This window comes from Cryptomeria japonica, chromosome 6 (genome assembly GCF_030272615.1).
Source record: "Cryptomeria japonica chromosome 6, Sugi_1.0, whole genome shotgun sequence".
NCBI classification, from domain to species: Eukaryota; Viridiplantae; Streptophyta; class Pinopsida; order Cupressales; family Cupressaceae; genus Cryptomeria; species Cryptomeria japonica.
In genome coordinates, this window is record NC_081410.1 from 625,699,852 (window position 1) to 625,714,661 (window position 14,810).

At 32.5% G+C, this 14,810-nt stretch overlaps 1 protein-coding gene across 1 annotated transcript in view; it reads right to left on the reverse strand.

The window, feature by feature from the left end:
* Window positions 1-8,545, reverse strand: part of LOC131068725 (7-ethoxycoumarin O-deethylase-like) — a 30,150-nt gene extending 21,605 nt beyond the window's left edge. The window contains exons 1-2 of the mRNA XM_058003976.2: window positions 8,207-8,545; window positions 7,802-7,915 (exon numbers count right to left, since the gene is read on the reverse strand). Of these exons, the coding sequence (XP_057859959.2) occupies window positions 7,802-7,915; window positions 8,207-8,545 (453 nt within the window). The remainder of the gene's footprint in view (window positions 1-7,801; window positions 7,916-8,206) is intronic.
* Between the last annotated feature and the right edge of the window lie 6,265 nt (window positions 8,546-14,810).

The following is a 14,810-nucleotide window of genomic DNA, read 5'->3' on the forward strand; positions in this document are numbered from 1 at the left end:
CATCAATTGATTCACCCTATCTTTTATCTCATCAGTCTGAGGGGTCGTGCATACCAAAGCAACAATCTCTTTATTAATTTTTGTGATAGACATTTTTATCACTTCTATAGGGTTTGTGGAAATTGTGTAGTCCTCATCGCTTAATATTGTGTTGAGGTGCTAATGTAAGGGAGGTTCCTTTCCCTTTCCTCGAACATCCGTCTATGACAAGAATATTATTAACACTATCAAAATTACTCCAAAACACTCAAGAAAATAACATAATAATGCAACAGTTTGCTTCTATCTAATTTGTATAATTACAATGAGGTTTACCTGCTCGGTAGAAGTGTCGGGACCTACATCCTTGTCTGTGCTATGTGACAGGTCCAGGTCGCCTTGTGACAAAGAAAAAATATAAACGTTAGCGAAATGAAACCAATAGACTTAGCAAAATAACTTAATAATAAGATGGTATATTGGAGTCATTAATTGGAAGTTGGTTTTGATTTCATTTAGCTAACTCTTGTTGGTGCTAATGAAGTGGTGCAGCTTGTCAATCGATTGTAGAGAGCTTGCCTTTAGAGAAGTGATCATTCCAAGAAGAGCAACTCAAAGTGGTTTTTCCTTTGGCTCATTATATAACTGGTAAAGGTGAAAATTGGAGCCTAACTTGGGGGTGTAGGCTAGTAGCATCAATTTGGGTGTGGACTTAGAGATACACATGGTTGACTAAAGCCTTAGGTGGCTTGCTATTGAGGTCTCCACACACAAGTCTCTCGAACAACGATTAGAAACCTTATTTTAGAAGCCTACCCTTTTGATTAAGATTTTGATGTCTTGTTCATTTCAAAGGTGTAGCATCTAACCTTGAAGTTACACACCATAAGGCTCCCTTGAGTTGAGATAGAAATCCCTAGCTTTTCATAAGCTATACGTAGCTTTTTGACGAGAGGGTGATTGGGTCATCCTTCTAGCCCGGAGGCCCTAACTTGTTCTTTTCTTGCAAAGACAAGATTGCCAAGCACTCCTTAAGGTGTTGGAAAATTTATTCAAAGGAGATTCCAAGTGTGGGCTCGAGTTTCATAGCCATTGACCACTGATCTTGGGCATAGGAAGTGTTTGGTGTGTTTTCTTTTGTGATAAGATCAATGGAAATTTGGGCTTTGAGGAGCCTAGGCCATATACTTATTATTATTAATCACATAAAAAACCATTGTCTTCTTTTTTGCAGCGTTTTCTTGCCACAATAATCATCAAACAATCAAATTTGGTCATATTTGATACCTGGATAGACTTAGACAAACATTTTTCACTAGAATCATATGCCTGACACTTTTTTTCGCGTGTTTGATCACTTCTGCCTTGTGCTTGGGACCTTCAATTGTTTTGGTGGTTTTTGAAACCACATATTTGATACATACTCCCGCATGCTTGGTTAATCTTTCCACGCATCTAGAAAGATTCTTGTCGTGTGCTTGTCCTGTGTAATTGCATGCCTAGTATTTTATCCAACGTATCTAATTAAGAAGATTTGCGAGCTTCATAGTTGATTCCTTAGAATTCCCAATTAGTCAACTATTAGTTTACCATTGTTACCTTTCCACTTTCTATTCTTTCACATTTCCATCCAGAGATTCAATCTTCTCAAAAGTTCAAACAAGTTGCCTTGTTGTCCTCACTATCTTGCATCAACCTTGATATCACTAGGGGGTCTTCTTCTTAGATCTATCATCTTTCATGGTAGGATACCATCTCAGTCCCATGAGTTAAGTCAACTTACCTTTGGAAGTTATCATCTCTTCGGAAACTATACCTTGCTTGAGTGATCGATTTGTGGCTATCTATCATAGTCCCATTCTTACCATCATTTGAGTCCCATCTTAGGAATTTGCAAGGAAACTTTTGACCTTTTGTTGAATCAAATTACCTTATTCTAGTCTTCATCACCATCCTTGTCATCTTGTCACGTCATCACTTGCATCAAACATTTAGTTTATATATGGTTGAAACTAGATCCCAAATACTTAGAACCAAGGCTATAGCAGTGGTTTAGAGGATGATTCACTAACCCCAGGACAAATTCAATATTTCATGGTTGATTGAGATAAATGTCATGAGTTGTTTGACACCATATTGCACCAAGACCCACAATGTTATTTTCTTATGCTATATCGTAGTGGTATCAAATTACCTCCTAATTTTGATGTGTCTATGCTTAAGGAGGTTAACCAAGATGATGCTACCACTAGTAGATATGGATTTGGAGATATCCTTGTGCTTGAGTCACTCTCATCTATTTTTAAAAACCAACCATTTCCACTCGAGATGCTCATATACATACCCAACAAGACCAAAGTGGACCTCATTTTAATATCCTTTTCCTACATGGTCAAAAGAATAATCATTCACATACCAATAATTCACCTCATGGTGCAAATAATGGTCATTCTTCTACCAATCAACAACATGGCCCTTCCAATGAGAAAAACCATAATCATGCTTTCAATACCAGTCATACTCATGACCATATTACCAACTAACATCACTAGAAATATCATACTTGTGTTCCTCCTCTAGGTGGTCATTACAACAATTATATTTCTCTTTAATATGATCAATACAAAAATTATGTTCCTTGCCTTGGTGGTCATTACAATCACTATGTTCCTCCTCCTCCAACACTTGGTGGCTCGGGCATGGGGATGCCTTAAATAGACATGGCACAACCGAATGAGGATTTGCAACAACAAATATGAGAATTACAACAATAATTGGATAGAATACGAATAGGTGCTCCTATCAATAATCACACACTTAAAGATATTTGTCTTTGTCCTTTTGATAGGTCTATACCCATGCCACCTATTCCTCCCAATTTTGATGTGCCCAAAATTGGCAAGTACAAGGGAAAAGGTGATCCTAAGGAGCATATTAGAAAGTTCTTTACCGCTTGTATAGAGGTGACCCATGATGATTCTTATCTTATACACCTCTTTCCACATAGTCTTGGTGGACAAGCTATGGAATGGTTTTCATGATTATCTCATGGGGTTAAATCTTGGGGTGAGTTGGCCGAGAAATTCATGGTACACTTCTCTTATAATATTGAGTATGAGGTCTCCATGAAAAATTTATGTAACACCATACAATGTAATGGAGGATACTTTTTTGTCCTTCTTGCAAAGATGGAGAACATTGGCTAGTTGTTGCTCTTGTCACGTTCTAGAAAAATAAATTGTAGATATTCACACAAAACTTGAATCATGAGATTGGCTTTGAGCTTCATAAACTATGCTTGACCATATTTGAAGAGGTCATTGAAAAGGGTCTATTTGTCGAAATGATCCTCCTTGAGCAAGGTACCATTAAGATCTACAAAGATAACAAGGATGACTCTAATTCTAATAATAAGGAAAAACACTGCTTTTGGAACAAGAACAAGAACACCATTAATGATGGGGTTGAGATGCCAATTTGGTTAAAATGACTTATCTTTTTTTGAGTTTTCTAGGAGCTATTACATTAAATAATCAAGTTAATATTCAAAGGACATCAAAGCCCATGTTGCAAAGAAAGTTTACACATTTGGGCAAACCCATTGAGTTAGCATTGCTAATGCTCATTGCTAATAAGCTTATCACGATTCCAGAAACTAAATCATTTGAATCTAAAGTTAAGTCTTCACGGTGAAATGACAATGTATATTGCGAGATCATAACAAAGGACATAAGACTAGAAATTGTCATAAGCTTAAGAACCTCATTGAGAGGGGCAATTGAAGTTGAGGGTCGTTTATCCAATGAAGAACATGCGGTGTTCAAGGATCCCATGCTTAAACATGATAAAGGAAAATCTCCCAAGACTTTTTTTCGATGCTAATAACAATTATGCCAATGTCTCCTATGAGTACATAGTTAACCATATTTTCGAGATGGACCATCATGTCTCTACCATAACTATCAAAACAAACTCCCTAAATGCAATGTAACAACTCAATAGGGTAAAATGACCTTGCAAGGTACTATGTCCATTAAACCTACTTCTTTGTCCAACAAATATGACCTTGTTGAGCAACTTGGCAAAGGGTAAAAGCACAAAACTATGTCACGTTTCAGGCTAACTTATCAACACAAGTGAATTAAGTAATTCTAACTAAAAATTAATTTTATTCAAACATATGGTCTATATAGATTCATTATAGCTAAGCTATATATGGGCCACAACTTTTCCAATTAGAAGTGTCTACTAAATGTATATTTTATACTACTTTTGGTTTAATTACAAAAAAAATAAAACTCGATGTTTCAACAACTCTTATAAATAATTTTTTTTTTGAAATGTAAAAATACCCTTTTATAGATCTATAAGTGAATTTTTCAAAATATATATCTTTTCATATTTTAGTTAGTTTTTATATTTTATATTTAATTTTTTTTGGAAGTAGGTCATCAACACTAAAATACAAGGTTGATTATCTTGTTAGGAAAAAATATTAAATATTAATTTTTTTTTTAAAAATATGATGCAGTAGAGAAAAAAATCTATGTCAAGATGATATAATTCTTGTCTAATTTGGATAAATAATTAAGAAAAAAGGTGGTGGGAATTGGAAAGAGTTATATTTCAGCACACACAACTTTTCAAATTTATTGAAAAATAGTAAAAAATATATCCATGCACTAAAGTTTCAAGTTATAAATATAAAAAGAAAAAATCAAGAAAAAAATGTAAAATTTACTAAATAAAGTGTGGTGGCTTGTGTAACTTCAATTTCAACATTTTTTTAGCAACTAAATTATAGTGTTTACTTTATAAAAAACTATATTCAAATATTTTTTTTTAATTTTTTATTAAAATTACAAACATAAAATAGACATAAGAATATAAATTTTATTAATTTAAATTATTTCAAAATTTAAAACATATATTTCACTTTCTATTGATTTAATTTAAAAATTTGAATCAACATTGACCATTTCCTTTATAAAAGTGTGACACAACTTTGATCTTTTACCCCAAAACACTTGCCCATATATCCATTCTTGAGATATTACGTATATCCCCTTCACATACCTAACTACACCAAAAGTATTTAAATTTACAAAGATAATTGACCTCGAGAAATGATTTCTTTCTTTACAAACATTACCATTGTAAGGACCAAGTTTGGGTCCCGATTAAGGGCACTAAGGTCAATGGGTCACCCCAATCTTGGGACCAGAGAAACCAAACCACCCTAGTCCTCTTAATCAAGACTAAAACTGAGGCAAGACACCAAGTAAGTGTCTGAGATGTGAAAAATAGGGTCTTTGTGAGTAAAATCAAAGTGGGTCAATGCATGAGAGATTGAGACACTAAAATGAAGCCTAGGTAAGGACCAAATTGTATAGGGATACAAGTTACCATATTCCACCTTCTTATATCATACTTTTAGGGTAAGAAATTTTATGCTCCTAATTTTTTTTACTAAGGTTTCTTTAAAATTTCAGATGCTTTAATTAAAAATTGTCAAAACCTAAATATATGTAGGCCTTTCTACCTCTAAAGAAAGGTTCTGAAATAATATTTTGAGTATAAATTCTTTAATATAAGAAAAAGCTTTATTTTTTCTTCATCAACATGTGCTCACCACCTGCCAAACAACTTCTCATGCCATTCAAATGGACCAATAATGCTACATAAGCTCTGAAACTCCTAGAAAACCTTTATAAATCCTTGGGAGCCATTTAATTTTTGAGATCAATGGTTGTTCATTTAAAACATATGCACATCTTTTATATTTTTAACTTTCCTTTGATTTTAACTTTAATTGGAAGATTTAATATTTAATTTTTGTTACATATTGCTCGTTCATGTGTTGAGATGGATATGTCCACCAATGGTGATATTTTATAACGCTACTTCACAATATAACCTTAAATATTTAAGGGATGGCTATTATAAGATTGAACGACAATTGTGCATCCATATTAACGAAGGGTTGTTATAACTATTTCGTGAATTGTGCAACTTCTCCTTCCTGTATTGGCTTCTATTTGATATGCATGCTAGTTTTCATGCTCTTCATATTCAAATATCTAAACATTTCTATGCAATCCTTCTATTTGTTGTATTTCATTCATTTTTAAGGTTATGGACCTAACTAAATCATTGGAATTCTCTATGTATACATGGTCATTTCTAACCCTTTAATGCATAGAGGATGCTTGCATTTGCCAAACTAGTGTTCTATCTTAATAATTTCAAAACTCTAACTAAATGTGATCTAATTAATACAAATTGACATAGAAATTTGAAATATCATATTCTAAATGAAAATCTTGCAAATGAGAAGGTAGCTATAGAGTGACATCGTCATCATACCTAGGATAATTTATAAGGAGACTATATCAAATTGTTCAAGATTTAGAGTGTAAATCGTGGCTAGTACAACTAGTTTGTCACCATAGACAATTTAAAAATGTCGGACACAAAATTAACTTTCAATTAGAGTGAAAATAAATTAGCATAACTTTTATATATGCTATTATTGTTTGTTGGTCCCAATCCATATAATTATATAAATATTAACTATGGATAATAGTAATCTAGGTCACCTAGGACAAACCATATGGTTATTTAGAACATACCCTTCTCTTATCCTCACTTGCACCTACATGAGAAAGAAACTAGAAATTAGTAACAATAGATTCTCCTCCCAATTATACAAATTTCAAATACAAATATCTTTTTCTAACTTCAATACTTCGCATAGAAATACTCCTTCATATGCTTCATTCAACCATCAACCATTTTTGCATTCCAAATCTTTTGTTGAAAGTATAAGATATTGTGTGGAATCCACAAAGTTATTAGTTATTTTATGTCATTGTTTTTGGTTGACTTGTAGAATTACAATGTATGAATGGTTTGATGAATGTTGAGTAAAGCTAATTAAAATCTAAGATGAATTGTCATGTTAATTTTTATTGAGTAAAGCTAATTAAAATATAAGATAAATTGTTAGGTTCAGCAAAAAAATTAATTGAAATTAATTGAAAACATAATGGAAATTATTTATCAAATTTTTAACTTTTGACTATTCATGACTTAAAAATGCTTAGTTCCAACTTCTTCACATTAAAATGTTAGCGAATAATATATTCTCAATAAAAGAGCTGATAAGAATAGTCTCATAGCATTCATTAATGACCAAATATTTCATGTACCCATTACTTTAAGAATGAAAAGATGACTAGTATATATTAATATTCAAAAGAAAAGTGGCAGTAAGATCATGGTTTGTGTTCAAATCAGATGAAGATATTAGTAGATATGATGTGGTAGACGTGGTGTGGGGATTACATTTAAGTCCACATTCTTTTTCAATGTCACCCCAAAGGCCTCATTCATGTCCAGTCCCTCTCCATTGATTTCATCTGGAAGAGTCCAAAAAGAATGGACTAGTGAAGCTAAAATCATATGAACCATTCTATATGCCAAAGGAATGCCCATACACATTCTTCTTCCTGTTCCAAATAGTAGCAATTCAAAATTGTGTCCCTTGTAATCTATCTTACTATTCTCAGCTTCCAAAAATCTCTCTGGACGGAATTTTAAAGGATCCTTCCAATTTCTAGGATCCCTTCCCATTCCCCACACATTCACCAACACTTGGGTATGTTTAGGTATCATATATCCAGTTTGCACAAGATTTCTCAGCTCTATGAGGGATGAGAAAAGGAAGAGGTGGGTGCAAACGAAACCCACCCTTAATCACAGCATAGAGGTAAGGCAGCTCATCTATATCATGTTCTTCCACTTTTCTAGTACAACCTACCTTTTCTTCCAATTCTTCTCGGGCTCGCTTCAGTACATTGGGATGGCGAATGAGTTCTGTCATAATCCATTCTATTGCTGTAGATGTTGTGTCACTACCAGCCACTAACAGTTCCTACAGAGTGAAAACAACATTTTTATAATAGTTTTAAAATAAAACACAAATCAAGTGGCTCATCGAACAATTCAGTGAAATTCAATATACAAATGAAAGCTTAGATACTTAAATTGGAACTGTTTAAACAAATATATTTGATGAAATACTTCATTGAACAATCGAGATTTGAGCCTAAACTTATTGAAGAAAAATAATTTACCACATCACAACTTTTTTTTCTGAAGTTGTGGAAAACTTACATAAATAAGCACTTTGATATCTGTGAGACTCAATTCATCTTCTTTCAACTCGAGCAGCACACCCAGAAAATCCTTTTTGTCTCTCTTTCCCCTCTAACTGATTCTTGATGAATGAATCTATAAATCGATAAACTGTCTTGTAACACTTTGTCAGCTGACTTTGCACCCCCTGAGGATCCATGAAGGCCAGAAATGGAAAGGAGTCGTCCAGATTGGGTTTACCGCCAAGCATGAGTGCAGTAGTGAAGGCCTCCATGAAATCCATGGACTCTTTATGGTTGGGATCCAACATGCTTCTACTAAAAATCATGTTGGCAATCAGATTGAGACCAGTGAAGAACACTGTATGCGGAATATTCACACTATTCCCCTTCATCTCAAATATCATTCTGGTCATCCCAAACACTTGATCTCTTCTGAGATGTTGCAGAGATCGCAGCATCTTGCCAGTAATGAGCTGAGTGGCAGAGATGCGCCTCAGTTTCTGCCAGCAAGCTCCGTATTCCCCCATAACAAGGGATGACTTGTGGTGAGAATCAGTCCTGGCTGCCCTGCAAAGATGTGGTCGTGGGTTTTTATGAATTCCTTCGCCATCTCAGGAGATGAGACCACCACTGCTTTTTTCATCCCCAGAGAGAGCGTCATGAGAGGCCCGTAGTGCTGAGAGAGTGCAAACAGAGATTCATGGGGCTTTTCCCCAACTTGAAATAAGTTTCCTACGATGGGCCAAGCCGGAGGACCAGGAGGAAGAGGAAGAGAAACCCCTCTCTTGATATTCCTTCTCCATATCAACAATAGCAAGCACACTGGAACACTGCTAAGCAGCACAGAAAACCAAGAAACTGATGTAGTGCCCATCTTGAGGACAAAGTTGTGTTACAGAGCAATGAAGTAAATGATGTGGGTTTCATGCTCAATATAAATGCTGACATACTGCCCACCTGAGGAGGAACATATATGAACAAAATCAGGACTCTGTGGAATCCGCAAGTCGATCAGGCGCGGCAATGGTAGGTCCACTACACTTATTGTTTGAACTATCCGTAGGAGAATATGTGCCCGAAGGACGGCTATTTATTTAAAAACATTATAATGATATATATAGGCAGTATGTTGGGATTTTAGTTTTTTTTTAATGAATAATGCAAATAATTTTTGTTATGGTGATAATAACAATGTTTATATTTCCAACGGATTTGATTAGAGTATTTGGTAAATTTTATTATAAAATTTATATATTATAATTTATTTAAAATATTTAGTATGTTTTTTAGATCTTTTATTTGTAATTAATTCAAGATTTTATATATGAATACAAAATGACGTAAGCCAACTCTTGTTATTGTTTGAACTATGTGCAGTGCCATATGTTCCTTTAGGATGACTTTATTTAAAAATATTATAATGATAGAACTTAAATAGGGTTTTCCAAGATTTTATGATGAATAATGCAAATATTGTTTTGTAATGGTGAAAATAACAATGTTTTAAAAAAAAACATTTTCAATGTATTTCGATTAGAGAATTTAGTATATTTTGTTGTAAAATTTGTATCATAGTTTTATCTTATTTTGATTTTAAATTTATTTGAAAATATTTAGCTCAATTTTTAGAGCTTTTAATTGTAAATTCAAGATTACATTTGTGTGTGTAAAATTAATTTAGATCATTTATTTGGATGTAGATCTCAACTTTGAATTTAAATTCATATTTAACACAGTGCATATCTTTATGTCTATGTGTTGTGAGCCAACTTAATACAAGTTTGTGTTGTTTTGTGTGCTATGTTGATATATTTAAAGAAAATTCATTCATTCATTTTGACCAAATTTATCTAGGTCATTTATTTGGGTGTAAATCTCAATGTTGATTTTTTCAATTTAAAAATTGCATTTAAACATTGCCTATCTTTTTGTCAAGTGTTGTGAGCCAACTTTATATGAGTTTGTGTTATTTTGTGTGCTATGTTGATATATTTAAAGAACATTCAATCATTCATTTTGAAATCATGTTGTATGCTCTAATCCATTTTGCATATCAATTTTAGCAACATCATTGAGGAATCTAATTGTATACATTAACACCTATTGTCATATTTTTGTACATTTACTTCATGGTGCCTTCAATTATTGTCCAAAGTCATTGAATCAATTCTCCTAAGGCTCTAATTGAGGGACCCTCACAAATTAACACATTCCCTAATTTTTTTTATAAACACTGCCAATTCCTTATTGAGATTCAAACATTAGAAGATTATGTTGTTGCTTCATTTAAGCTCACTTGCAATTTTAAAACTAACTTAGTGAAGAACTCTTAGGAACATGCCAAGAACACATCAAGCACATATTTATCAATAAATAACAATACACATGGACCAATCAACAAGAGCGAGTACAACCCTTCAACATAAACTTTGGGGGGTGTTCGCTTAAGATATCATAGAAAAGTTAAAGGTAAATATTTGAAATATATTGTATACAAGGAATAAATCTATTTGATATAGATATAACTCAAATTTTGTCACTAATAATGTCTTATCCTAGTTTTTGTCACTTTGAAAGATGGGATATATTTAAATGGCAGATTAAACATCAAAGTTAAACATGGTTAGACTGTACAAATATTTGATCAATAAAATTTACCAAGGAGTCAACACTTTCTATAACCCATAAATAACCATCACTACCTATCGAATAGAATAAGGTTTATTAACTTTGATGCATAATTGATGGATAATCATAATTGGCACCTTCTCCATTGATGACAAAGTCATTTGATTAGTAAAATATGTAAATAAAATATGAATTCCACCCCAAAAACTAGAATATAGATGTTAAATAAGATGCCAATGTATCACATAGAAATCTACATGTCACATTGTCATTTGTATGACTTGGAATTCTAAGGAACTTCTTTGGTCTAATTGTTTACCCAGTTTACACAATTAGAAATGGAAATGCACCATGGATATACCAAGTAATAAAATGATAAATAAATACGAAGAAAACAAATATTTACATAGTTTTAGATGAAGAATATGAATAAGAAAAATAACAAGGAAAACATGTGCAAAACTTATATGTAGATGAATACTCACAAGATATCTACAACTACAAGAAATGGAGAAATTGCTGAGGTGATATGGGAGCTTGCTAAGAGTGGTCAATACCCTATGTTAAACTTCAAACTTCCATGAATTGTATGCAATAGTGTGCATGTTGATGAAATGGGTGGTGGTCTACACTAAATATTTTTTCAAAAAGTAATGGGATATGCAATTTATAAATTTGTGTGAATATTCTTCAAATGAAACTAGAATAATATCACTAGGAAATTATAATCTCTATGGAGGTTTGATAAAAGTAAAGTGAAAGAAATATTTTATGAGCTTAAACAAATAATGTACATCAAAAAGAAAAATCCAAAGAAGAGAGAAGTAGCCATACCAAAGTTCGATTTACAAAATGGTATGAGGCTATTGTTGGGTTAGATTTACATGTAGAGGAGTGCTAATTTTATAAGAAACTGTTATAGTATGAAATAAAAGATAGACAAGTGAAAAATGAAGGGTTTTTATTTAAAAACTTCTACAATGCTAGCATAGCACACTCTCATCTTGGGAAAATTATCTAAAATTTAGTATATGTCCCCATAATAAAACTGAGAATAATATTACATTAAAAAATATCAACAAACCTTGTTGAAGGGAAGATACACCAAGGTTTAGGTTAAAATGGACATAAAGATGTTAGGAGAGTGAACATAAAAATGGGTTCAAAACACAAGATGAAATTATGAGGGTACACAATTTTCTACATTACATTTTGCCCTCACTTTAATGGGCTAGTGAAACTAAGTGACAAGCCATAATAAAATAAAAAATAAAATAGGATTAAATATATGAAAAGACCTCCATACTTGAAAGAATACTATGTAAATGATATAAAAAAAATTCTTGTAGAAAGATAATGTCTCTAGACCGAGTAACCACAAAACCATTGTTAGATACCAAAACATAAAAAAAATACAATGTCAAGAGAATATATAATCCTAAAAGATAAAATTTTTTTAGTTTAAAATAGAAAATGTAGATAGAGTCAAAATAAATAAGGGTGAATGTATGATCCTTTGTATCTTGACATCTAAGAGGAAAAAGTAGGAAAGATGATTCTCCACAATAAGACTCAAGAGAAAGTTTGGTGGATATGCTCTCCAAAGGGTTAAAATTTTAAAAATAAAAAATCAATAAAAAAAATGATGATAAAAGGGATGAGATAGTATTTGCATGGAGAACATGACACAAAATATAAGCTCACAACAAAAATACGAATGTTTCTATGTGATGAGTACTATTAAATTTAATTTTTATTTTTCATAAATTTCTATAAATAATAAAATAAAATTCATTATTTACTAGTCATTTGTATTTGCCAAATCTATAGAATTTTGAGCACCTAAATTGAAATGAAGAAAGGTATGTGTAAACTATTCCTACAAAAATTTAAGGAGAGGAGATAATGCAAAATTTTAATCTTTGAAAATTAGAATGAGAAGATGCTCAACATAAAAGATAGAGAGATTATATTCATAACACTAGATACATGTGGTAAAATGCTTTTCAAGAGAAAAAACCCACAAATTAAAAGCACAAATCCTTTTTATTTCAAGTAAATTTTATAGTGTAAAAATCTTAGAGCCAAGCTCTTTATTAGGAGCATACAATCAATCACTTGAGTTCTAAAACAATTCTTGTTAATGTAGGTTTTTTATTTTCCTTTTGTTAGGGGATATTTATTTTTCCTACACATATATTATTTCAGCTTGCTTAGGTTGTTAGGAGTGGTTAATATGAGGACACATGGCAAAATACTTCAGCTACGTGTGTAACTCACCACCTTACATGGGTAGTTGAGTTACCCACCCTCTTTTGGCTTGTTGTGCCACCTCTCATAACCACTATTTTGTCATTTCCTAAGTGGGTTATGAGGTAGTTGGGTTTCTCACTGTCTTTTGGCCTTATGTGCCAACTTTCTCAACTCCTTTCCCATCTTCATGTACGAAGGTTATGCGACATGTTTTGACATTTACCAAGAAGGTAAAACCTCCTACCTTTTGTGGGGAATAAGAGTTAGTTCTATTATTTTCCTAGATAATAAGCACTATACTCTCACCTTCACTAGTTTAGTGATAGTTCAGTGAGAGTCTTCTCAAAATTCTCTTCTCTGTCTCTATTTTTGTCTCATATTAGATTGATCTTCATTCAGATATTTTGATCTTCGATCATCTATTTCTTGGAGCTGCATGTGATCTATGATCGACATCAGATCCTGGATTGATTCTCGCCTCTCGCAGAATCTAACTTGGTATTAGAGTCTTGTTGTTTTGTATTGATTTTCTAATTTATTTGAGAGATTTGAGACTATTATATAGCTAATATTTTTCTTAAAACCAAGTATGCTATTCTCTTGCATTCTTGTGTGACCTAGAGAATTAGAACAATTTAAAGGAAAATAAGCTTCTAGTTAAATCTGGTTTTATATATACGTGTTCTTGTAAGATCTGGGTGATTGTGGTTTTTTGGTAATATTGGAAGCTTAATCAGTATTTCCACAGTGTCCAGAAGGCTTGAGAAAGTCAAAAGTGACTTTCATTTCACCAAAATTTGAGTTTGGAGGACACAGTTAAAAACTAGAGTGAATCTTTTTACTAGAGTTGTTTTCATTTTGGATTTAGAATTCCCACTTTCACTCATTTGCAAGAAAAACAATTTCTAGGTTTTCTTCCCAACATCAAAAAACTTTTGGTTTTTTGATGGTGTTCCCATAAAATCAATAATTTGTGCACAAATCAAGTTTGAACAGGGTGTGATCCGTTTTTCTAGTAGGTAAATATAGCAACCTTTCTTAAAAGTTGCATAACTTTTGCCTTGGGTGGTAGATTTTTGCAAATGAATACTTGACGAAAAGCTAGAAATGAGAACTTTCCATTCATATGGGTCTCATTAAAAAATTCTACCTTTTTTCATCAGATTTTGCAGGTTGAATTAGCTGCATTTATTTCCTTCTATAGGTCATATCTTTCACCTCATAACTTTGTTTTTCAAAAACAAATAGTTGTTGGAAAGGTATTGAGAAGTATTACACAAATATAAGGCTACATTCTAGATTTTATATTAAATTTATTTGTATTAAAAGTTTCGATTTTTTTTCCATTGTTGCCTTACAAGCATTTTAATCTGATAAAAAGCCTTGTAAATGCCAACCTTGTAATATTTGGGGGGTTGGGGGGGTGGGGTGATTTATGAGACTAGTGGAAAGGGGGGTGTCTCTTGTGTCTTCTTTCTTGCACTCTTCTTGAATCTTTGCAATCTTTTTTTCTGCTACCATGGATGCATCTATAGTTCCTCTTTTAATAGGTCATATAATTATTTTGAATGGAAGTCTAAGATAAAAATATATCTGCAAAGACATGGATATCATCGTGTTACTATGAGACAAAACTAAACCTCAAGATGATGTAGAAAACATTAAACGGTTTAATAAATATGATGAAGCTTTTGGTACTTTGAGTATGTCGGTTTCTCCCGAGCTTCTTTTTCACATTAAATTTGCCACTACACCAAATGGAGTGTGGACCACTTTGGAAAACCTCTT